This window comes from Oreochromis aureus, linkage group 5, assembly GCF_013358895.1.
Source record: "Oreochromis aureus strain Israel breed Guangdong linkage group 5, ZZ_aureus, whole genome shotgun sequence".
Lineage (NCBI taxonomy): Eukaryota > Metazoa > Chordata > Actinopteri > Cichliformes > Cichlidae > Oreochromis > Oreochromis aureus.
Genome location: NC_052946.1, coordinates 27,459,809 through 27,485,520, shown reverse-complemented (window position 1 = coordinate 27,485,520; position 25,712 = coordinate 27,459,809). Strand labels below are relative to the sequence as shown.

The 25,712-nt window shown below is 38.3% G+C and overlaps 1 protein-coding gene across 1 annotated transcript in view; it reads right to left on the bottom strand.

The window, feature by feature from the left end:
• LOC116331092 (H-2 class II histocompatibility antigen, A-U alpha chain-like) overlaps positions 1-20,672 on the bottom strand; it is a 38,221-nt gene extending 17,549 nt beyond the window's left edge. Inside the window, exon 1 of the mRNA XM_039612665.1 lies at positions 20,659-20,672. Within this exon, the coding sequence (XP_039468599.1) occupies positions 20,659-20,672 (14 nt within the window). The remainder of the gene's footprint in view (positions 1-20,658) is intronic.
• Between the last annotated feature and the right edge of the window lie 5,040 nt (positions 20,673-25,712).

The following is a 25,712-nucleotide window of genomic DNA, read 5'->3' as shown; positions in this document are numbered from 1 at the left end:
TGCGACATGGCGTAACTCCGCTCATAACCGTAGCACGTGGGAGCAGTATGCATCACGTGATAGAGTGGCTGTGTGTATTTGTAGCCTCGCTAGCAATCCGGCATTTCATCTCCGAGGAAGTTATCCCAGAGAGAAGTAAAGCAAATGTGTAAGTTCATCTCTGAATGTTTGTAAAGCATTCCCACGTTTAGCTTAACAACCGATATATGGAGCGACTGCCTCTCTTGTTGCTACTTCAATCATGGAACTGATCAATGATCAGCTGATCGGCTTTTCTGTCGCGAGTCCGTCTCTCTTCTTTGTTTTTGGCCCACTTTGCACCAGAAAGAGGAAACCAGCGGCGGAACAACAGCAGCACGTTTAACCTTGATAAGCTGTTGTTAGAATTTATTTAATATTACTTTCTACACCAGGATCCTTTTCTACGTAGCTGACGGCTGGTAACTGTGCAGGGGCGGATCTAGCAAAATTTAGCCAGGGGGGCTGATAGGGCATTAACAGGGAAAAGGGGGCACAAAGACATACTTTTCTTTCTTATTCTCATTTAAAATGTCTAGCTTTTAATAAATAATTATCTGAATCTTACACCCAAAGTTTTAATCTGATGTAAAATGTATAGAAGTCCATTACTGTATATAGTAACTGTTAAGTCTAATATACCCTAGTAAGCTATAGTACTTTTTCCTTTGGGAAGGTACCATCTGTGCAGTCTGCAATTCTGTAGAAGAAAGATGTTCAATCTATTTAATTATTCTTGAAAAATAATTTATTTCTGTGCATTTTTTTTCACCCTGCATCAAATTAAAGTTGATTACGTCGATTAAGCATCATGAGGTGGGGGGTGGTTCCCTATTTATTTTTGCTGGGAGTTTTAGAACCCTATTAGTTAGGTTGCTTAATATTTCTGCTAAGTACTCTTTAAAATACCAGAGTAGGAAGGATGGAGTAGGTTTAAGTTTATTAGATTGATCAGTGTTGCTGAACTATGAAATATTTTGGCTGCAGTGTATTTTTTGCATACAGGTATAACAGAATAGCTTTAGTGTTGTTGTTTATTTAAACTTGAGTATGAACTTATACAAAATGCAGCAAGATATTAAAAAAAACAGTTTTATTGATTAAAAAACACACTATATCGGATTCATATCGGTATCGGCAGATATCCGAATTTATGATATCGATATCGGTATCGGACATAAAAAAGTGGTATCATGCCATCTCTAATATATACACACACAGAAAATCCATGGTAAACAGCCCTTTGCCCAAGCCTTTGTAAACACTTTTCATTTACTGATTACAAGTTCATCACATTTCCTTTGACAAAATGCAATAGAGCTGAACACAAACAAGGACATTCAGATTCATCACAGTCAAAAACTGCTGGTTTATGCCCAGACTACAGCTTCTTGACTAAATAACTAGCAGCAACACTGCTTCCCTTAGTGGTATGTGTTATTTTAAAAAAATTCATTTTCATTGTTTTTTAAGAGCCTGTTTTATATTCATACACAGACTGCATATTAATCTAGCTATAAAAGTTGTCCAGATGTCCGGACTTTCCAAAAGAAGCCTCTTAAACCTCTCTCCAAATTGCTAGCAAAGTGATCATCATAAAAATAGAAGTGCAAGACCACACACTCACACGCATACGTCAGAAAATCAACCAGTCTAGACCGTAGGGAACAGAGCTAATGAATGTATTCCATACTATCAATCTGCCGTTTTGCAAAGTCTGTCTGCATGTGTGTTATACACTTTAGTCTTTTTATTGCCGCTTTTCTAGCCTCCCTCCCCCTTTCTTTCATCTGTCTTTCTCTATTCCTTCTCTCTCAATCTCCCTCCTTCACTCAGTCTGCTTTATGTGTCAGACAGCTTTCCTTCGAGTTCAGCAGATGAAAAAAGGCAAATCATTTTATCACCAGCTTTTTTTTCCTTCTCTTCTGTCTCATTTCCTTTTTTGTCTCTCTTTTTTCTGCTGCTCCCTCCATCGCTCTCTCTCCATTTCCCTCTCTCAGGTGTGATCTGTGTGGGGAGTCACTGTCTAGACAACCGATTATACCGAATAATGAGGGAGAGGGAGGGAGGAGGGGATAGATGGAGCATTAAATGGGAGAGGGAGAGAGAGAGGGAGGAAGATGAGAAGGAAGAGGCAGAGTGCCAGACAGAAAGAGAGAAGTGTAAAGGAGAGGAAAAGTAGGAGGAAACGCAATAGACAAGGGACTGCAGGTAAGAAAAAACTGGAAGGAAGCATGAACAAGAGAGGAAACAAGAAGTGAAGAGAAAAAGTAAAGAACAAATGCAATAGGAAAAAGGTTTAAAGAATAAACCAAAAATATGGTATAAAGGAGAAAGGAAAGACAGGGTGGAAATCAAGGAAAGAAAGAAAGATTAAATGAATGAGCCAAAAAAAGACTAAAGGGAACATATCACACACACACACACACACACACACACACACACACACACACACACACACACACACACAACACCATCGAGCCAGAGCAGAAACACAGTCTGATCTGCTGTGTTAGAAAACCCTATCAGTCACACAGGCTTTACTCATTCTGTGCATGTGTGTGTGTGTGTCTTAGCTTTGCGATGAGTAATCAACGAGTCCAAAAAACCTCCACACACACACACACACACACACACACACACACACACACACACACACACACACACACACACACACACACTATAATAGGCTTATCCAGCGCTGCAGTTTCAGCCCTTAAAATGGGACTTTTTTCTTTGCTGTTTAGGATGAAAGAATATTCTGTATCTGCTAAAACAATATTGACTTCTGAAGAAACCTTCCTACGCTTGTGTGTGTGTGTGTTAGAGAGAGAGCGTCAATTTAATTTTGTCTATACACATAACTGAAATAAGGAAAAGATATATATATATATATATACGTGAGACATGGAGATAGGCAGTGAGACAGTCTGGATCACAGTTTATGAGTCGTAGGATGGACAGGACGAAGCAGACATTTCTTTTGGGGGTTTAAGGCCTTGTGTGAGAAAAAATATAACCATCATTTCAATTAGTCCTCTCTGTTGCAGTGGGAACCCCAATACAAAAAAAACCCTGATAAAAAAGTTGAAAAGTTGAAGCAACTTTTGTCGCAATGCGGTTCAAATAATCCCCTGCTGACTGACTTTACTTTGGGATGATGTTACGAATATAAAACTCAGGTTTATAGGGCCTGGGCGATATGAAACAGAAGATATACATGTGAAAAAATGATTACAGAAAAAAAATAAACATTTTCTTTGCAGCTGGAGGATTAATCAATCTATAGGAAAATGTTTGCAGGGGATATTTTGTTGCAATACTACTAGTGACCACTTGGAAAAAATCAAGCAAGGCTGAGTTGTCACACCTCTAAAAACTCACAGATATTGATAGATACTGACAAGAGTGCATGAGCATGCCTGTCTCTAAAGAGACAACTGAGAGTGGCCTCAGGTCACCTGACTGCCAAAGGTTAAAGGACTTACAGACTAATTTATGGTGCATGAAGCACAGTCAGAACATTTAGAGACTCTGCCTGTTAAAATGTAAAAGCATACCCAATTAAACAGTGGCCGCTATCCTCTCTATAGTAGTCTCCTTGTGGAAGGTTCACAGTACTCCTGCTATGGTTGGATAAATCCCTTTAAAATCATAGGGGCACATGCTGGATCTTGTGTAAAAAAGGGACAACCCTTCAACTTCAACCCATCAAGGAAAATGTTGCAAGCAGACAAATCAACTGAGCATCAAGAGAATGACAAACTCAAGAATTCTGGTTGTTTCTTCAGACACAGTCAGGTGTCCAGTGTTTCCAGTCCGATGTAAAATCTCAAATGCTTTGATCACATTCCTGGCCCTTTATGCACCCTCTCCAAGCTTGCAGGCTATGAGGTCATCCACTACAGACTCCTATCTGGTGATGCTGGAACAAAACCCTTGTCACCAGTGATGCCTCTTAACACGAAAGTCAGGTCAGTTTAAACCCAAATATGAAATTATCTGCAAGCATTAGGTTGAAGAAACATGTTAGTGGAAAAAAGCAAGAACAGGTCTATTAAATGAAGCAGGATTGTTGGGAGCAGCTCCAGGAGACTATCAGGTATGACTTTTTTACAGACACAGTCTCTTCTGATTGCAACTAATACAATATAAAATATAAATACAATATATAATTGAGTTAGGCTTAACATATTAGGCTTTTTTCCTGTGTATAATTAACAGCTATCAGGCAGTCAGACAACTGTATTACAATGTAAGTTGTATATATGAAAGACAGGCAAAGTGGCATTTTTTTATTTATAGAGAAAAGTAGCAAGATAGACGGACAGGAAATTGAAAGGCATCAAATCTGTTACACTGTAACAAGATTAGCCTGATTACACAATGACATCATTAAATCTACCACACACGTCTGAACACACAGACACACACTGAATTAGAGACCAAACCTACCATACCCTCTGTGTTGTTTGTGCTTGGATAACTTGAATGCCTGATATGTCTGTCCAAAAATTATTTGTGTATGTGAAGTCTTCTTATACAGTGTGTCAGTATTTGTGTTTATTTTTCAAGATTCATGGTGTGTATGTGTTTGTGTGTGTGTGTGCGTGGGAGGACCGACTGCTTGTTTTTTAGTCTTTTAATTCATCTTGCCGGCCTGGCCTCTGCTCAGGTTGTATTTCTGCCATTCACCGGAGACACCACCGCAAAATGGCGGCTTCACAGATTAATTTTTTTTAAAATCCCAATGCACACACCCTCACATCCTTTTGTGTCCTCCTACGATAAACATACATTTGGTAATTTTCTAAATGCTTATCCAGCATCCAGCAACCACTGAGACCCTTACAAAGGATAAAAATGCAAGATTAACACGACTAATGCAGCTTTAATATTTATGTTAATAAAGACCAAGAAGTGTTCACTTAAAGTAATAAAACAAACACAACATGTCTCAAGTTTAATGCCAGGGTGCTTTTACAATTAGTTTGCATCCACACTGACCATTAGGCAGTTTACTGCCAGTAATTGCAGCAAAGTATTTTATCATTTGATCATAATGTTCTCCCTTACATCAAAATATAATAATTATTAAATGTTAAGCTTTTAAGAGGAAATACAAAGCTGCTATATTACAAGCTAAACACAATTATTACTTTGTATTGGGGCAGCTGTTTAAGCTATCATACTAAATTACAGTTGATTGAGCATGACAAACACCGGCAGGGAGTTACACCACAGTAGATACAGTCAGACAAGAATGTTAGTGTTGGAAAGAGTTCTTTAAGTTAGTGTCAGGAATGGTCACCTGGTGGGCCTTGAAAGTAATGCAAGGGGGCTGTATTTTACATTAAAATGCCTACACGAAACACAATCTGAACTACAGAAAAAAAGCAAAGCTGTGAGGTTGAAGTTACGTGTCTGCCGTCATTTGAAGTAGAAGGTGGCGAAACGGGTTAAAATTTAGAAATTAATTAAGGAAAGTTTAGTGTAGAAACAATCTCAGTGCTCAGCAAGACAGGCCCAGGTGCGAGTGGTTGCTGCTAAAAAGTGTGAAATTGATTTTTAAAGCAACATTAATGCAAGTCTAGAGACTGGTCAGTGACCCTCTGGTAGCCATGCATTGCGAGGGAAAAGCAATTATACTGTGACTGGTTGGTGATGGGTTACTGGAAGTCACTGGTATAAAACTTGTCAGACAGACGTATATGTTGCTATACCGAAAGCCTCTTTGCAAATGCTTTGGCTGCTAGCAAGTTGATATAATCAAGAGTAGTTTGCATGGTAGCAATAAACCACAACTTTTGCTTTGGAGATGAACACTTTCCAGTTTCACTATTGCTCAGTGATTAGTTGGGGAATGTTTTCAGTCTTCCATGCAAATTATGTGCGACTGTGGCAATCTGCTAAAAACCAAAGCAATCACAAGGAGGTTTTTGCTGCAACACTCTTTCCTACAGATTTTATCTGGTGACAGCCAGCAACCTCTCACCAAGCGAAAACACAAAGAAGGAAATATTTAGTTTGGTGAGGTCTCTTAGGAAATCGCAGTTTGATGAGGTTTTCATTGTTTGATTTTATTGTTTTGCTGGTTGGGCCTCAGTATTCTTAATTTGAGAAAGTTTGCTTTAAGTACAAATGTAAACACAAATATTGAATACTGCACTTATAAATATAAACCTTTGATTTCAGAGGAATTTGTAGTCGAGATTCTGTCCATTTAATGCAGGTAAGTCCACCAATATCTCCCTTTTAGTTTTGGTTTGTACTGATCCCTGAAAAAATTGTCAGCTAAATTCTCCACTATCTTTATTAGTTGGTTACTAACTGCACAGCTCAATGTAAAGCCAATTTAAGCCACAGAATCAGGTGATAATTCTGTGTTTGGAATTAGATACAATGTTATAAGAGCCAGCATTCATTGTTTTTACACCGTGGCGTTTTAAACATTATTAATATAAACATACTGATTAGAGCCACTTTAATATAATGAAACATTTTCTGATTTGCAAATGCACAAGTTCAGAACATTTTTTTAATATTTCTTTTGTCTTTTTCAGGTTACAATCAAGCCTGCTCATACATGCAGAACATTTCAGTGAAAAATAAAGCCTTATTGCTCATTTTAATTTCACTGTGGGTTTGAAAGGTTTGCCGAGTGATTTTATTTTTGTTGATTTGTTCCACTGAGAATAATAATAGAAAACCGCTTTTGTTGGGCTCTTCAGTCTGACTTGACCCATATTTACCCCTCTGTGTACTTGGCTCCTCAATCTTGTGGTTGTCTCTGTCTGGTCTTCAAAACACAGCCATGCAAACGTCTCTAGACAACGTATATATATGTTTTCTTGAATACAGGGTAGAGGAACATGCTTGAGGCTTCAGAGGTTAAGAAAAGTGCAGAATATGGTGATATAAGATTGTTAAGTTTGTGTGTGATTTTAGTGGCTTTTTTTTTTCCATGGGATTTCTCTCTACCCTCCCCATCTAACGCCTGTTTCCCTCATGCACCCTTTCTCTCTTTGTTTACAACACAATCTTTTCTCGACAGAGGACATTTTTAATAGTCTACTGCGTCTAGCCTCAAACAGAAGTGGGGGAGTAGGGGGGTGGGCGAGCGAGCGAGCAAGGAAAAGACGAGTGTAGACAGAGGGAAGAGAGACAGGGAAGTAAAGGTGGGGGGCAGAGAGAAAGACAGACCGAGGGTGAGATAATGAGATAGAAAAAGGATGAGAGAGGGAGAGAGGTGGATTTGTTATTCTTGCAGGGTGTTGCACAGAGACACAGACAGACATTACCTCACACAGCTGCAGCAGTGAGAAGAGAGGGTGACACTGTGTGTGTGCAGCCAGACGGGAATCTGTTTATAATATCCTGGAGCACAGATTTTAGTCAAATGTCAAGCTTTTATCGAATGTATTTTTCACAGAGCAGAAGAAAAAGATTATTCCAGTTTATTCAATATTGGTTTTATTTATATGGCTCTGCCCTTATCATATGTATCAGTTATGATTGAAATTTTACCATTCTGCCCTCTTTAAAAACCAGAAGGGAGTATTTACCTACAAGGCTGATAAATCCTCACTGTGTGAGGACAATTTGTTTTGCATGCATAATAAGTGGCTGTTATAGGAATAGATTTTGAACTAATGAGTTTCGCCAAAACTAAAACTAAAAGGGCAATAAAATGTAGTCAGAAAAAAGTAAATGATTCAATTATGCTATCAGTTACAAAAATCTTCAACTTTGTCCTTCTTTTAGCAAATGGATTAGTCAAAATATGACTGCACGGTACACAACTGGAGTACCTGGAGGCTGGCCTGTCCAGTCTTATGGATGCTTAAATCAGACATTTTGGCTAAATTCTGGGTTTTTTATGAGCATCTAACTGACACCATTCAGCTCTGGTTGGTCAATTGTAGTTTCAGCATCACATTGTAGATGCACTACTGGTGTTGAAGAAACCAGTTTGAGACGATCTGAGGTTTGTAATAAAGCAGATTATCTTAGTGGAACCAGCCATCAGAAGAAGGTTATACTGAGGTCATAAACGGATGGACATGGTCAGCAAAACAATGCTCTGGCAGGCTGTGGTATTTAAACGATGATTGAGGAGTTTAAAGTATCTCCATTTTTCTAATCTTCTATTGTCCAACTTTGTTAAGTGAAGGAAAATTATAACTGAGTTGTTTTTAGCTGACAGAAGCAACATCAGACACGGTTTAATGCTACTATAACTTATATGCTTGCAGGTCCTTGTCAGTGATTGGTTCTTGTGGACATGTGCCATGTGACTGTGCCAGCAAAGACACTCCCTCAGATCCCTCCCTCTGGCACACACATCTTGAAATGTTGACATATACATGTGAATCCTACCCAACCATTCAAATTCACACTGCCTTTGACTCACTGTTAAAGGATTTGTGTCATAACTCAAAAAATGGCTAGCACTGATATGGGAACAAAAGAGCTCAATACAGGCAACAAACCAATTACAGTTTTTTTTTTTTTTGCAGTTGTGTGGCAACTCAGAATCACTACATTCCTTCATTGGAATATCACTGAAATGCATGGTGAGATGAACCAATGTCCTTGTGCCTAGGCCTAGCTGCACCTAGCACCTTTGCAAGAATAACAGGGGTGAGCTTAAACTGTACTGTAAGTTGCTGGACAACAGCACATTTCAGTGCTGTGCCATGGGAGGAGGAACACATCACTGTATTTACATAAGAAAACATAGAACAATGCAGGCTTGACATCTACAAAAAACTTGAACCTTCAAATTTGATTACTCTCAAGGCATGATGACTTATATAAACAAAAGCAAAAAAAAAAGCACACGCCTTACATTGTGTAGGTCCCCTTTGTCCAACCAAACACTTCTGACTCATTAGGAAATGGACACGTTATTTTGAGCGTGTCCTCAGGTGTCTGGCAACAGAAAGTGCAACCCACAGGAACATTTGTGTCTTGTGGGTTACGGGTTAGGTCATCCAAGAATAGGTCTCATTCTTACCCTTCTTGTGAATGCTTGATAAGACTAGAAAGTTTGAAGTCTGAGTTGATACCTCTGATTTTGTCCTCAAGCTAATCCTCAGAAGCTTTTGGATTGTAGCAAGGAACCTTGCCCTGCAGAGGCAGGCTGCAGCCACTGGCGAGTGCCACTGAGCACAGCCTACAACAATATTTAGATAGGTGGTGCATGCCAAAGTCAAACTTCATAAACACAGGACCCCGGTATCTCAGCAGAACATTGCATTGTATAAATATTACCACTATTGTTCACGTCAGCCCTCTGAGGCTGGGTGCCATTGGCTGTTGGTAGAAAAAAGTTGTCAAAGCCACATCCAGTCCTACCAGCATGGGTACATTTCTCTCACTAATACATGCCTATGATACAGTATTGTTTGGTCTGTTTGCTCCATTGTTAGGTGGTTGCTAGTCAGGCCATCGCAATATGTCTTGAATAAAGACTGTGTTGCGGATTTAAAATAGATGTTATTGTTGTGTTATTAGCAGCATAAATGCTGCAAATGGCTCATTTTAGCCAGTAGGTAGGTGGTTACTAGGCAGTATGATGATATAATATTAGCTGATATAGATGAGAACCTTTTGAACCGTTTGATTGTCCTCCTACTAATCGTGCAGGAGGAATTTGCAAAAAAAAAAGAAAGATTTTGTGTAATGTAATATTGACTGTTTTTGGCTTAGGCATCATTTATTCTGCATTGCAAACTACAAGTTTGATGAATATGTAGATGACATAAGCTTAATGGATTTTTTGTCTCAAACCATAATTGTGTGCTGTTATAGACTCCACTTCTCCCTCTGAATCTCAAACAATAATTTGATCATGGGCACGAATTTCTACCCAAATATTTGTCAGAATTTCACCATTCATACAAATACTTTGATCAGCAGTGAACATGATTCTGCTGTGGATGACCTTCTTCTTAATAGCTCGTGCTCAAGTATTCTGGACTCTATAGCCCCAGTCAGGTTTAGAAAATTGAAACCCTTCACACTTCTTTGGTTGAATGAGGAGTAAAGACATCAAAAGAATGAATGCAGAAATGGCTGAGAGAAAGTGGAAAAAAGGAGAAATTGAATGCTTTCGTTTCTGCTTTTAAGAACAGTGTTGGTGATATGGTGCTGGAATGGTTTATCTTTCTAAAAAGTCATTTTCCAAGGACTGGTGATGCCTCATCTTCTCATAGTCATCTCGCTTGTGTGGTCCCCCAGGATCTTTCTTACTTCTGAGACATGGTTCAGATTTTTATTACTATGCAGATGATACACAACTCTATGTTCCATTCAAACCTGGTACTACTGATAAAGCACACATTAGGTCTTGTCTGGAAGAAGTTCTGATCTGGATTTCTAAAAATTTCATTAAGCAGAATGACTCCAAAACTGAAAAACTTTATTTTTCTAATTATTTTAGATTTTAAATTGTTTTTTAAAGTCCTTTGTATTTATGTTCAACTAAACATTTCCTAGTGGTTGTCTTTATTATTGTTTAGCACTTTGTATTGAAAAGTATACATACAAATAAAGTAAAAAGTATTTTGGTGTACTTTATCTCTGTTTGTCAAGGTGAAAAGTAAATAGTTTATAGTTCATTTATTCCTGCCTTGCATTTGAGAGGCAGCAGTCATTAAAGTCTTATCAGTCATATATTAGGAGAGTTTATGACAGACATTTGGATGTTGATTTTCTAGTAAGTACATCTTCTTATTGTTAATCCAAAGTGCGAAAGAATGCACTTTGGGTGTCTTTCATAAAGCAGTTCTTACCAGCTGCTTTAAAGATTTAAAATCCATAATATGTAATGTTAATGATAACTTGCCATTATACTATATTAAAAGCATGGTGATATAATAAAAGTTACTTCACCACATTCAGCTCCAACAATAAAAAGGCACTTATATATTATTTCATGAGTCAAAAGAATCTAAAGGAGAAAAAACCTAAACACTCAGTGATATCGGTGATGATTTTGCTGTTAGAATTTACACTTTACTAGTTTTCTCACTCATAGCAACAAGTTACCATTTTTAATTATCATTATTTTTCATTGTACCTGAAACAAAGTACCTGGAAATATTACTTGCGTAAATGATATCAACCAATGCATGTAAAACACTTTAGCCATAACTATAAAACCTGACCTGAAATCCAGTTCCTACTGCGGTTTTAACCTTAAACCCTAATCCGAAACTAACCCCTTGTAGACGTCAACAGTTTTATTCCCTTACGTTCTGTTCTCCAGAGGATATTTGACTCCCATAAAGGTAGAAGCCCAAGAATACACACACCCATAAACACACACACTTACACAAAATGCAGGCACGGAAGAGTAGGATTGCTCAAGCCTGCTGCTTTTCAGTACAGGGCTAAAGTCAGATTAGTGCTAGTCTGTCTGTCTGCTTTCACAGAGAAACACAGTTAATCCCTGTTTAATCCCACCTGCAACAGGATTGGCCACCGCCTAAGACTCTGACGGCTATTACCTCGAACACAGGCATAAGACTGAGACTTCTGTACACCTGGGCCAAGAGACATAAGCAGATGTAGGGAAAGAGGGATGTAAAAATGTTTATCTTTGTCTTGGATATTCTTTGTTTGTCACATTTGCCAGTGATGTATGAATGTTTAAAGGAGCAAAGAAGCATAAGGATAAGTTGACAGAAAATTACAAAGTGAAGGATTTGGATGGGGTAAAGAAAAGACATAGGGAGCCAAAAAAAAAGAAAAGAAGGAGGCAACAGGAAAATTACTAGTATGTATTGTATCTTTAGGGGTATAACAGTTTGTACTTTGACAGGGGATATTTACTTGTGCCCCTGTAGGTGGTACCTAATGAAGTCTTAATTGACCTCTTAAAACATGTACAGAAGGGAAGGGATCCATTTATTTGTAATTATTCATACATTTGGAAGTGACATTTTTATACCTTTGAAAATGGCATTTATATAGCACGTTTCCTGTTCTACTGACCACTCTAGTCTTTATCTGATGTCTGCTGAGAACAAAGGCAGAGTAGAATGCAGAACTTTCTTACTGTGAGACAGCAGTACTAACCACTGCATTATTGTGGTGCTGATCAGAATGTGTTCAGGGAACGACCCAGTAAAACCCTTAACCTCCTAAGACCCGAACTCTTCCACGACATGCATTTTTAATTTCTCTTTGATATTTGGGCATATTGGGGCCCGATGAATGTAAAAACAAAGAATTGCCAGATTTTTTTTTTTTTTTACTTTATTTTTGTTTTTAAGAAAAATGAGAGCCACAAATGAGGATATTCATTTAAAATTTTGATAGAACACTAGCAGTATAATGTCCTCATAAGTGGATATCAGGCCCATGTAGAGCAAAATTGAGTATTTTGGTCTAAATAACCAAAAATGTGATGTCCACATATGTGGACGGCAGGTCCTAGGAGGTTAAAATTAAGAATAACATTACTAGTTTTACTATTTTGGCCAAGCACAGTCACTTTATGTACCTTTCTAAGGACCACTTTATTACTGATATGTTGCCAACGCTTGTACTGGATGTTGATTTTTATTAACTAGGCCTAAAAGTGTACATTCGTATAATTTCACTCGTAGGGGGAGAAATGGACTGGCAGTCCATGGACAGCCCCTGCAGAGAGCATCTGCTGTCAATGGAGGCAGTGTACAAAGTATGTGGTACAACCGGTCTGTGGGCTGTTTTTACTTGTGCTATTGGTGGTTGTTCAGTCAGCTGTGGAGAAAAGAAACTACAACAAAGAAAGAACTGAAGTGAAACCAATTGTTAAAAACGATAACGATTGTTCAATGCAGTTACAGTCTGTGTCTTTCATACTGTACTTTTTTGATCTTTTATATTATTTTCATGGTTCTCTCATTCCTGGTTAACTCTGCTGTCACTCCCTTCCCTATTCTGACCCACTTGTCAACCAATCAGCATTAGATGACAAATGTCATCCATGTCCAGCAATGTGTAATTGGGATTTTGGAGAACTGCGTGGAGGCTCGTTTGCAGAACGTGCAGGCAATATTTTAGCTTTCAATACAGAAATTTATTGAGATGTTAGTTTAATGCCTCTCAATGTTTTTCCCCACGGGATGTCTATGATGCAACGTCCTCCAATAGTCCAATAAGCCATTTTACAGTTTAAAAACAAAAATGGAAAAACTATTTAATAAGTTGGTTCTAAGTTGGAACCACAAGCTTAAAGAAAACATGAGTATTGTTTTAGCTGTTAAGCTAATACCCATCCACATGATACATTATTTTTATATGTAAATGATATGGAATTGTGTTTTTAGTGTAGATAGTGTATAAATTGTGGTCACGGCATCTAGCCAGCACTACAAAAGAAGAGCAAGCATAAAGACAGTAATATCAGCAGTACAGTTTATCACACAATGTGTCTATTTATTTCCCAGGGACTGAAAAGAATATGAGATAATGTCATTCTGAGAAGGAGACAGATGTAAGAGAGACAGAACAAGAGAGATAAAGAAGAGATTTGTTTGGAAGATAAGGAACCCTCATTAACATTTGATATACTGGAAATTAAAGCTATCTGTGCTAACTGTGGTGAAGTCTATGGTAATGCATTGTGCTGTACTGGTGTAGAGCAGCTATGGTGTTCATGGTCAGTGTGAGGTTACATTGAGGGAACCTTTATGCTTTCTATGTGTTGGAAATCAGTTATTATAATTCATGTAACATCTGCTCATATCTTGCTGAATTCAGTTGTGTAAACCCACGAAGAGCAGTGAATCTCAGAGCAGCAGCATCACCACAGCACAGATAACAGCCTGTACACAAAATCTAGAGGTGCTCACAATGTTGTAACTTGTTCCTAAGTGATCATTTTCCCCACACTGCACCACTGCATCTGATCTTAGGGTTCCTGCTCTACTAATTTTCCCTTTTTGTTGTGGAGGAAGAGTCACTCATCTACAACAGCAAATAGCTCTGTTTAAAAAATTCCTTTCTTTGTCTTTGTTTGAGTTCTGTATAACAGATGTTCAAGGTGTGTGAGTTCAGTAGAATTAGAATTTAAGATTAAATAAAATTTGTATTCCCATGTGTTTATAAAAACGAATGAGGAGGGTTTTTTTATCTGGTAGAAAACAGCTAAAATAAAGGGAATAGTAGCTAAGGAGCACAAAACCCAGTGCAGTAGTTAAGAACATTTAATATATTTACAATAAAAACAAGCTCAGTGCATTAAAAAGAACAACAAATGCTGAAATCACGAAAGGGCCACTGAAGGTCTGGTGTGTGTCTGCTACCTTGACTGTGCTGACATCCCATCTTTTATGCAGAGTGACTGAGCAGGTATTGATAATTTCTTTGAATAGGAAGATGTGGGCACAAAAAAATAAGTAATTTACAGTTTATTGCTCAGATTTTGGAAAAGCTTGTATTTAAGCAGCTTACAGCTGTCTTGGACAAATACAGTGTTCTTGATAAATTTCAATCAGTTTTTCGTAGAGCTCATTCTGCAGAAACAGAGTGTCCAGTCACATGTTGATGTAAACTGATAAAAGAGAAAGTTCTGCTTTGTTGGTGTTGGACCTGACCTCTGCCTTTGATACTGCTGACCATCAGATTATGCTCGATACGCTGAAATACTGAGTGGATGTATCTGGGTCTGCTTTGAAGTGGTTTCCTTCATGTTTGTTTAAATTATCCTCTTCTGTGGCTGCTTCTAGTACAAGTCCTCTTCCAATTGTTTTACCTATGGTATACCACAAGGTTCTGTTTTGGGGCTCTAACTATTTCTGTTATATCTGTTCCCTCTTCAGCAAATTTTGAGAACCTTTAAGGACATTTCTTATCATTGCTACGGTACGCAGATGACATTCAGTAATGTATTTCTTTTAAATCACAAGATGTTTCTGAGCCTCAGATCCCGCATAGCTGCTTAGACCCTGTTAAATTTTGACTGGCTGACAACTTTCTCCAACTTAATAAAGAACAAAGTGAAGTCTTTCTTTGTGCTTTGGACAGATTTCTGCCTAAGGTAATGAAAATGGAAACTCTGAACTGGAATTTGTTATTCATGTCTTTATTAAATCACATCTGGATTACTGTAGTTCATTATTCAATTGCCTTAACAAAATCTTGAAATATTTGCAGATTGTCTGATTAAGGTTTCTCATATGTCACACTGTTTCTGACTCAAGTGTACTGGCTCCCCATTAAATTCAGAGTGCACATTAAGTAACCAACATTTGGCCTGTATTAGTATAGCGCTTTCTAGTCCCTAAGGACCCCAAAGCGCTTTACACAACCTGTCATCCACCCATTCACACACACATTAACACACTGGTGATGGCAAGCTACATTGTAGCCACAGCCATTTAACTTTAAAAGAATGCAATAACAAGACTGAGGTGCATGGCAAAAAGACAACCAAAGTAAACAACACAAGTGAAAACAACACAATTGAAACCAATGTGGATGGGGAGTAGGAAAGGAACAACAGTAGGAATTAAAACCAAAATTTTCTACTGGAAAGTAACCAGGTTTTAGGACGCAAGCAAACGTTTCCTGATGTAAAGGCAGAAAAGGTGCAATGATTAAACATGATAAAACAGATTTATGCTTCACAATACTTTACTTTAGTACCTTTAAAAAGGCATTTTGAACAGCAGAATTTCTGACTTGTTACTGGAGAAAGAAGTAACAAGAAAGAAGACAGATGAATAATATTATTAACAATGGCTCAGTTGCATTACATACAGAGATGGGCAGTAACGCGTTACAAGTAACGCGTTACTGTAATCTGATTACTTTTTTAAAGTAACGAGTAATGTAAGGGATTACTATTGCAAAAACGGTAATTAGATTACCGTTACTTTCACGTAGGAACGCTGCGTTACTAAAACCGTGATTTTTTGCGAGAACGTCTCATGACAGTGACGTAAGCGAGTGCGACGTTCGTGACAACAGCTGTCTGCAGATCATAATATATCGAGTGCGCGACAGAGTGTAGCATGCAGCGTTTAAAGCGTGGAAGTACTGACCTTATTTTGAGTTTGATTCCATAAAAAGTGACAAAAACATTAGTGTCCGTTGTGCGTGGAAGAAAACTTCTTTTACAGCGAAAAAAACCCTTAACTTCCAAGCAAGCGCCGAGTGCGCTACGACTGTAATGGGAAATTCACAGAGAAACTCGCGGAGTCTTCAACTGACCGCTGCGGCACACCTGCACCAGGCTAAACCTCCGCCTACTCCCGTCCTACTTTACAGGTGAAAATAGAGCAACTAGCCTTTGACTTTATTTATTTTCTGCTGTGTTTTACTTGCATCTATTTGAAAGAGTGAGTGTAAACACAAAAAAAATATTTTATTTTATGTGCTGGAATGTGCAGAAAATAGGTTTAAATGTTAAACAAATTTCTTCCAGTCAGAGAATGTTGCATATAATTAAATTTTGCTTGATGCATAAAGTTAAAAGATTAAAACTAATAAAACAAACAATTAAAAAGAGACATTTCCATTTGATTACATTTTGTATGATGGATTATGCAGAAAAAGTAGAATTGGGCTGAAAGATATATCGCTTTATCACCTATTCAGGTTGTAAATCGTGTTTTTAAAAAGTAACTAAGTAACTAAGTAACTAAGTAACTAATTACTTTTGAAAATAAGTAATCAGTAAAGTAACGGGATTACTTTTTGGGGGAAGTAATCAGTAATTAGTAACTGATTACTTTTTTCAAGTAACTTGACCAACACTGATTACATATCACGAGAAAATCGGACATCAAGCCTGACTACACAATAACAAGACCCTAAAACTGGTTCAGTTACAGGAAATGCAGTAATGTTAGCTATATCCCTCCTTATGTGCCAAACTATCTGCTGTCAAAAAATGTGGTCTCCACAGTTTTAGAAACAGCAAAAAAGCTCCAGGCTTTTCAAGCAAGCAGATATTCAACAACCAAGCCACATTCACATTTTCATTTTCTATACTAATTTGAAAGAATAATTTTTAAGAAGAAATGTAATACAGCTCAAATGAGTTAATGAATATATATCAGTTAGGAAAGTGTTCAAATAGAACCTGAAAGTTAATTTGTTGTTCAAAACTGATTCATTGCTTAAAATTTGAAGCACTTATCAGTGGGGGGTTTTGTTTTTGTTTTTGTTTTAGTAATATATCAAATGATTTTTGGTGGAAAAATTACATTGAAAATAGAGAAAATGCCAACTAAACAAAATGTAAAGAGCAGCAGAACTACCCAAGGAATTATAGAGTTTATTAACTACAGCTATTTAAAAAAAGTAAGTCTACAATTTTCTTAACTGGATTTAATTATATAAATAGTATGAATAGTATAAATATTAAATATTGACACTTATTCACATGCCTCATATATAAACAATAGCAGAGGTTTTGTACTGAACATTAGTCAGTTAAAAGGTAATTTCCAGAATAGCACTTCTCTAAACATTTGTTGATAAAGAGGAATCCAAATTTCTTTGGGGGTGAGCATTATGATGTTTTTGCTGTGTAACCACTGAAGAGCAGCCACCCTTCTGCAATTGCTCTACAATAATTTAATCTGGGTGGTGATAGCTCCCTGACACATACATTGCCTGAACATGCCTTCATAGCAGTCGGGATGAAAAAAATGCAGCGGGTTTGCCAAAAAGGATTAAATGACAGAACAGAATCAATGGGAATATACAGTTGTGGTCAAAAGCTAACATACACTCATTATGGTCATGAATGTCATGGTATTTTGAAGCTTTTAAAGATTCCTTTGAACTCTCCTTTTTCCAGGGTGGAATGATTGTATAGAATACATCTTTAATAACATTAAAAATCAAGAATTGGGTGCACAAGTTTGACTATATTTTGGCTTTTCACTAAGCCAAACATGGTCAAAAATATACATACAAACCCGGATACACTGCTCAACAAATAATTAAGGAACACATCAGATTTTAATGGGAAAAAAGTCCATACTGATATGGACTGGGCAATATGTTAGGAATGAAAGGATGCTTCATCGTTTGATGGAAATGATAATTATCAACCTTAACTGCAGTTTTACAAAAGCTGGGGAGGTCTGCTGGAACCATTTCTATACAACTGCAGATTCCACAGTCATCAGTTAAACAATTGTATTTAAAATTGTTTGGATGTTTCACCACTTTGCCTAGGTCTGGAAAAAGAAAATCGCTGGAAATCGTTGAAACAATAATTCCACTGTCCAGAGTTAAGTGAAGAGAATTTGACATTTTCATGGACTGAGAAGGTGAAATAGGCCTTCCCACCAAAGAACACTATCAACTGTTAATCATGTTAGTGGTAGCATCATGCTCTGGGGCTCTTTTCTTGCAAGTGGTACTGGTACATTGCACAAAGTAGGTGGAATAATGAAGAAGGACTACCTTCAGGCAACATTGGAGACATTGAGGACAGCTACAAGTACCTGGGAAACCCACAGGCAATTGGGAACCATGAATAGGCGATTAGGAAAGCCACAAGCACCAAATACCTGCAGAGAATATGCACTGCACGTACTAAGTCAGTTGAATGGGAAGAACAACATCAAGGTAGTCAACAGCCTTGCCCTGCTGGCTGTCAATTATCCCACTGGGATAATCAGGTGGCAAAAGGAGGACTTAGAAGGCACTGATATCGGGACAAGGAAGCTCCTTGTCTCAATATCAGTTATATAGTGAGACTTGGAGTGAAACCCCAACTCCAGCACCCCTAGGATGTATGCTAAGCAGAAGAAAGGTGGCAGAGAACTAATGACTGTCACAACCACTGTTCAGGATGAAAGAACAAAGATCCATGTGTAAATCAGGAAGATGGCCACAACTGATCATGTACTAATGGAACACCATTACCAAATGGATCCAAGCTAGAAGGATAAAGACCACCCACAGGGCCAAGTGTATGTTTGGACACACCTTCTCAGTTAATGATTTTTCTTTATTTTCATGTCTATTTACATTGTAGATTCTCACTGAAGGCAATAAAAACTATGAATGAACACATATGGAATTATGATTATTTGATTACTTCTTTGCACACTCTTGGCATTCTCTCGATGAGCTTAATAAGTTAGTCACCTGAAATGGTTTTCCTATAGTCTTGAAGGAGTTCCCAGAGATGCTGAGCACTTGTTGGCCCTTTTGCCTTCACTCTGCGGTCCATCTCATCCCAAACCATCTTGATTGGAGTTAGGTCAGGCAACTGTGAAGACCAGGCCATTTGTAGCCCTTACACAGCCTGGAGGTGTGTTTGGGGTCATTGTCCTGTTGAAAAATAAATGAAGGTCCAACTAAACGCAAACTGGATAGGATGGCATGTGGCTAAATGATGCTGTGGCTCAGTGTGCCTTTGTGACGACCCACTGCCTTCTATTTTGAATAAATTCTCAACAGTGTCACCACCAAACCACCCCCGCACAATCACACCTCCTCCTCCATGCTTCGTGGTGGGAACCATTCATGTAGATCCGTTCACCTGTTCTGCGTTGCACAAAGACACAGCGGGTGGATGTCAAATTTGTACTCATCAGACCAAAGCATAGATTTCCACTGGTCTAATGTCCATTCCTTATGTTTCTTGGCCCAAACAAATCTCTTCTGCTTGTTGCTTTTCCATAGTAGTGGTTTCTTAGCAGCTATTTGGCCATAAAGGCCTTATTCATGCAGTCTCCTCTGAACAGTTGATGTAGAGCTGTGTCTGCTACTGGAACTCTGTGTGGTATTGATCTGGGCTCTAATCTGAGGTGCTGTTAACTTGTGATTTCTGAGGCTGGTGACTTAGATGAATTTATCCTCAGCAGCAGAGGTACCTCTTGTTCACTTGTCTCCCTCTCATTCACGCGTTCTACTGTCTTCTACTGTCTTTCATTCCTCTTCTCCTCAGAGTATGATTCCACTTCTTCAGGTTCTCCTCTAACTGCTCCCTAATCTAACTACAGATCACAATTTAATCTGCAAACTTCATATTCCACCAAGACTTCTGCCTGAACTAATTTGTCAACTTATTCCTCACCAGTGCAAACAAGAACGAGCTATGAGTCAATTCCTGATGTAACCCTACCTTAACCTACCTCTAACAACTCTTTTCCGTACATTCATGGAATGGTTCATCAGCTTTATCCCTTTGTAGTTACTGCAGCTCTGCACATCACCCTAGTTCTTGAAAATCTATACCAGTACACGTCTTCATTCCTCATACATCCACTTCTTACTTCTGTTACAAAATGTGGTTCAAATGATACTATCCTCTCTTCTATACATCGCCATACCTTTGCAGGTAACTGCTTTTCCAGTCTTCATCCTCTCCACAGTTTGCCTTACTTCCTCATTATTAACCCTCCGCACTTCTTTATTCACTAACTTTCCTGTCCTAATCTTTCTCCCATTTTCTTAATTCATTAGCTCCTCAAAGTACTCCTTCTATTGTCTCAACAGGCTCTTTCCATTTGTTAGTACATCTTCATCTCTATCCTTAATCACCCTGACCCATTGCACGTCCTTTCCAGCTCAATCTCTCTGACCAGTCAATCAGTGTAAGTCTTTTTCTTCTCCCTCTTTCAGACTATCCAACTTTTTCTTTGCCAAGCACTTCCTTTGAATACTTACCTGTACTTCGTCATTTCACCACCAAGTCTCCTTTTCTTCTTTCCTCTGCCAGTGTTTTCTTGGTAGTTTCTTGGTAGTTTACCACTTCAGCTGTGCTTTCCCAGTCATCTGGGATTATCACCCAAAGCCTGTCTAAAACTATGTGAAGTCAGTACAACATTCATTCTCCTTTAACTTCACCATTTAATCCTCTATCTTCATTCATTTCCTCCTCCTGATTTCCAAAGTCGTCTACTTGTTGCTGCCTAGCTGCATTCTCCACTGCCACCACCTCACACTCTCCTGTCTTTCCAATGGGACCTTCTGCATAAGATGTAGTCCACCTGTTTCCAACTTTCTACACTCTTATACGTCACCCTATGTTCCTCCTTCTTTTTGAAGTACATTTTCACGACAGCTATTTCCAACATTTTGGTAAAATCCCCAACCATCTGTCCTTCTGCATTTCTCTCATTAACACCATACTTACCCAGCACCTCCTCATAGCCTTTGTTCCCTCAATCTACATGTACACTGAAGTGTGCTTCAGTGACCACTCTCTACTACTTGGAGAGACATTCTTCACAACATCCAATTCACTCCAGAATTCCTTTGTCTCTTCTAACTGACATTCAACTTCTGTGCCATATGCACTGACAACATTCAACATCGCTGCTTTGATATCCAGCTTCAAACTCATGTTGCCACTTGACATTCCTTTCACCTCAATAGGATTTTTCACATAGACTTCCTTCAAGATTACCCCCCACCCCATTTCTCTTCCTGTCTACACCATCATAGCACAACTTGAATCCACCTCCAGTGCTTCAGGCCTTGGTTACCTTTCACCTTGGTCTCCTGCCCACACAATAAATCAATAAGTTTCTTCTTTCTATCATATTAGCCAACCCTCACACTTTATCCAGTCATAGTCCTTACATCTCACCTACAAGGTCATACTCTCAGCCCCACATTCATGCCTTTCCTTCTATCTGTATGCCTCAGAAAATGACTTCTCCTTCTCTGTGGTTGTTGGTGATTGAGTTGGTTGTTGCTAACCTGGGTCTTGACTGAGCCATATGGAAATCGCATTCATTATAATCTGCATGCTGGAGTTTATGCTGTATGTCTTTCCTGACTCACCACTCCCCATTTGGGACTGGCAGGGGTACACTGGTTTATGACTGATTCAAGGATAAAAAAAAAAATCAAAACTGACTTGCACAACACATTTTTATCCTATGGAATCATAGGACTCAGCCAGCAGTTGTCTCAAATGCTGGCTGCAGCAAACCATAATACACAAGGCATCTTTTAGCACTAGATCCCTGATGTGCTAGACTAGGCAAAATTGGGCACTGAGTTGTTCTAGTTTAGATAACTGCATGGTCCACATTAAGATGTTGAAGTGGTGGTGGTGGTATAGGTATAGGTGTTTGCAAGAATATCAGTCATGAGACCATGGTTCATTTCCCATTAGGCATTCTGCCCCCACTTTCATAATAGTAACCCTCCATGCTGGGAGTGACAGACTTGTTATGTTACTCAAAGCCTAAGAACATGAGGTTTGACAAAGCTGCATTAGTTGACACCTCAGGAATGAGAAGGCTGAACTTGAAGCACAAACCAGTTTACATGCAATCTCGTTTGTGATAATCCCAAAGGCTTATGGTTTTTACCTCCTTCGTCCATCTTGACAACCCAGATTAAGGTGTCCATATCAGTGTGCAACTGTGTGCAAACAGCAAATACATCTCTTTAAACATAAAATCTCATTCTACTGCATATCTCACAGTAGCCAAGGCGGATTAAATAAATGCTGCCATAAAAACTTGCAAACCTCTGTAACAGTAAAGAAAAAAGTGTGCTGCAGTGTGCAGTGTTTTTTTCATTAGATAAGCCAACCCCAAGGATGTGTTACTCAAGCTAACCTTCCTGGATTGTATTTCATCTTCTCGCCAGTCACTGAAACAACATGCCCCTACCAGTGCAGCCCCTGCCTTTAATACAGTGCCATTTTCTGTCTGAGCACCAGTGATAAATAGATACACTCACTCTTTAGAGAGAGTCAGGCGAGCAGGAAAAGAGCAAGTCCTTAACCAAATGATTCACCCACTTCAGTCTTCAAAGAAAAGCTACGATAAAGAGAGAAAAAGAGAGAGACAGGAGAAATGACCACACCTGTTGTCCGTTTTGGTGACTCAGCCCCCTCAGACGGTAAATTGACTCACCGCCAGCTCGATTATCACTGTCTCAGTCTGCTGCATGTGTCAGGGCCTTCGACAGGAAACACAGACAAAAACAGGAGCTGCGTATTGGGCTAGGAGACTTCCAGTAAACAACCAGCATGTCACTGGCAGATTTTTATTTATAAGCCACTGCGACAAATTTCTTTCATATCTTTTATTTCACAGAGCTCATTTTCCAGTCCCAGTTTTAGATGCCAAGATGCAATTATACTGTCAATTGCTGTTATACTAAGAGATATGGTAAAAAAAAGCTTTATGATTTAGGTTGCATCTTGTTGCAAGACAGTTTGTAGAGGGAAGTTAAATTAAGAGCTCAAAGCACTTCTCAGCTAATGCAAATAGCTTCTTTAATAATCTTCCATGTGTCTATGCCATTTTGTCTTTCTTAATACGACAAATGTTTTGTGACTATATTTGGGCTTTCCCAAATTGCCACCTGGCTTTTTAATGTTGATGTCTGTGTGCTGGATGCTGTGTTGTTACTTTTGAAACTTGCTGCCATTTTGAAAAAGTGTTTGGGAATTATCTCATAATAAAAATAAATGAACTCATTGAACACTTACAGGTACTTAATTTTCAGTCCACTTTAGGTCAGACAATGAAAACATATTCACACAATAGCACTCGCTCTCTAAAATACACAGTCAGCTACCTGATATTTGTTTGATTTATTGTTAGCACTGTCTTGCCTCACAGCAAGAAGATCCACCATCAGGCCGGGGTCTTCCTATTTGGAGTTTGCACGTTCTCCCTGTCCAAAGACATGGAGTTAGTGGGGATAGGTTAATTGGAAACTCTAAATTGCCCTTAGGTGTGAATGCAGGAGTGAATGTGAGTGCGACTGGTTGTCTGTGTCTATGTGTTAGCCCTGTGACAGACTGGCGACCTGTCCAGGGTGTACCCTGCCTCTCGCCCTAAGACAACTGGGATAGGCTCTAGGATAGTTATGGTAGCAACACCACTAAGGTTTAATTTGAATCCTTTAAAGCTTATTGTCTTTATGCAGATTATTTGTACTGTTATATCAGTACAAACAGATTAAAAATATTCTTAAAGCGATTTGAGTAAAATTGCTTTACTCTATCCATTCATACAACATGATTTAGTCCCGTCTCTGTGCAGCCTTGCCGCTGGTCTTCAGCAGGGGGCAGCAGAGGCCCTACACACTTTTTAACATGGCACATCTTGTTTATAGGCTGGACAGTGATGCTCTGTAATCCTATCAGATTTGATTTAATTAGATGGATAGGCTGACCTGGTTTTAGTTTATTATCTAATTTAAGTTTGGCTAAAAGTTGCTTTTCAATGTCAGTATGGCACAAAGGATAGTGAGACTGTTTAATTGAATACAGTCCCATATCATATCATGGTAAACATGTTAAAAATCAGTTTACACAAATTACAATGAAAGGGGCACTCCTTTGGGGTGTTTGAGGTATTGAAATTTTGTATACTTCCTTTTTTACTTTACCTTGATTATCTATTATAAATTGAGATAGTTTCTCTAATTTGGCTGAGATGACCCATTATTAAGTTAGCTATGATCTCATCTACAAATACATCTTCAGTGCCATTTTCTATCAAGAAGTAGAAAACTTAAATCATTCAGCATTTCCAGCATTTTACCACCTGTTTTCCATTTCAGAGCTTTGGAAAAATGCTGCCTCCTGCTCTGTTCATCTCACTGCTCATATTCACAGGAAACTGTAACATGTTTTAATCTATATATTTTTTGCTGCATTTTTTCCCTCCTTCAGTTTTTTTCCCTCTGTACATATTGAGCAATGTATTTTGGGTGATTAAGTTTTTTCTGTCTACACGATTAGGGCTTTGGGGAGTCCAGCTGGGCAATAAAACCACTTTAACATGCAGCTATAAACTTCAGCAGGCGTAATTAGACGCAGTTGACTCAGATGAGACATGCTGTTACAGTCTAGCCTCATTGGTCCCTGGGGCCTGTCAGTCATGGGGGCTGACGTAATGCTGTCTGGCTCTGTCGATCTGCTGCAACACTAATATTCAACATTTTGAATCAGTTCTTATTGGACTTTTGGGATGATGAATATTATAAAGGTTATGTATATATATGTGTGTGTGTGTATATGGATGCACATGCAGTAAAATCATATTCCTAATGGTATTTTGCCTGCATGTCAGTTAGGTGAGCTCAAATTTTGGCAACACAGTGTTAAAAAAAACAGCTTTAAATGGTGTGGGTTTGTGTATTTGTCATTTACAGCTTTACTGAAGTTCATTTTACCCATATTTTGCCTCTTTCATTAGCGAGAGCAACAGAATGAGGGTAGAAAAACAAGCAGGCACAAGAAAGGCTGGAAAGCTGCTTCAGAATCTTTTGAATTTCAGCTGCTGTGGTTTGACATTGAGGGCTAACTCACTGCTTTTAAAATGAAGTTTGTCCTACAATCACACGCTATCTTAAAAAGCTGCAAAAAAGACAAAAATAATGGATAATGAATATTCCTGCTTTTATCTGTTATTGAAATTACTATATCATATCATGTTTTTCTATTTTAATAACATGCATGGAAAACTGTTATTTATCCAAAATTATATTACATTTCTTGAGGCATTAGCTGATAAAATTAAAAGTGGATATGTAAGTGATTAGGCCTGTTATAAATCCTCAAAATGTGCTTATGATTCTTTTAAAATTAAAGGGTTTTCATATTGAAATGCTTATATTGCTGGTAACTGTAATACTTCTATCTTTTTTCTTTTTTCTTTTTTTTTTCAAAGTTCTGCTGTAAACACTGAATGTAAACTGTATAAACTGAGGATTTACTCTGTTCATTTAAACCAGTTTAC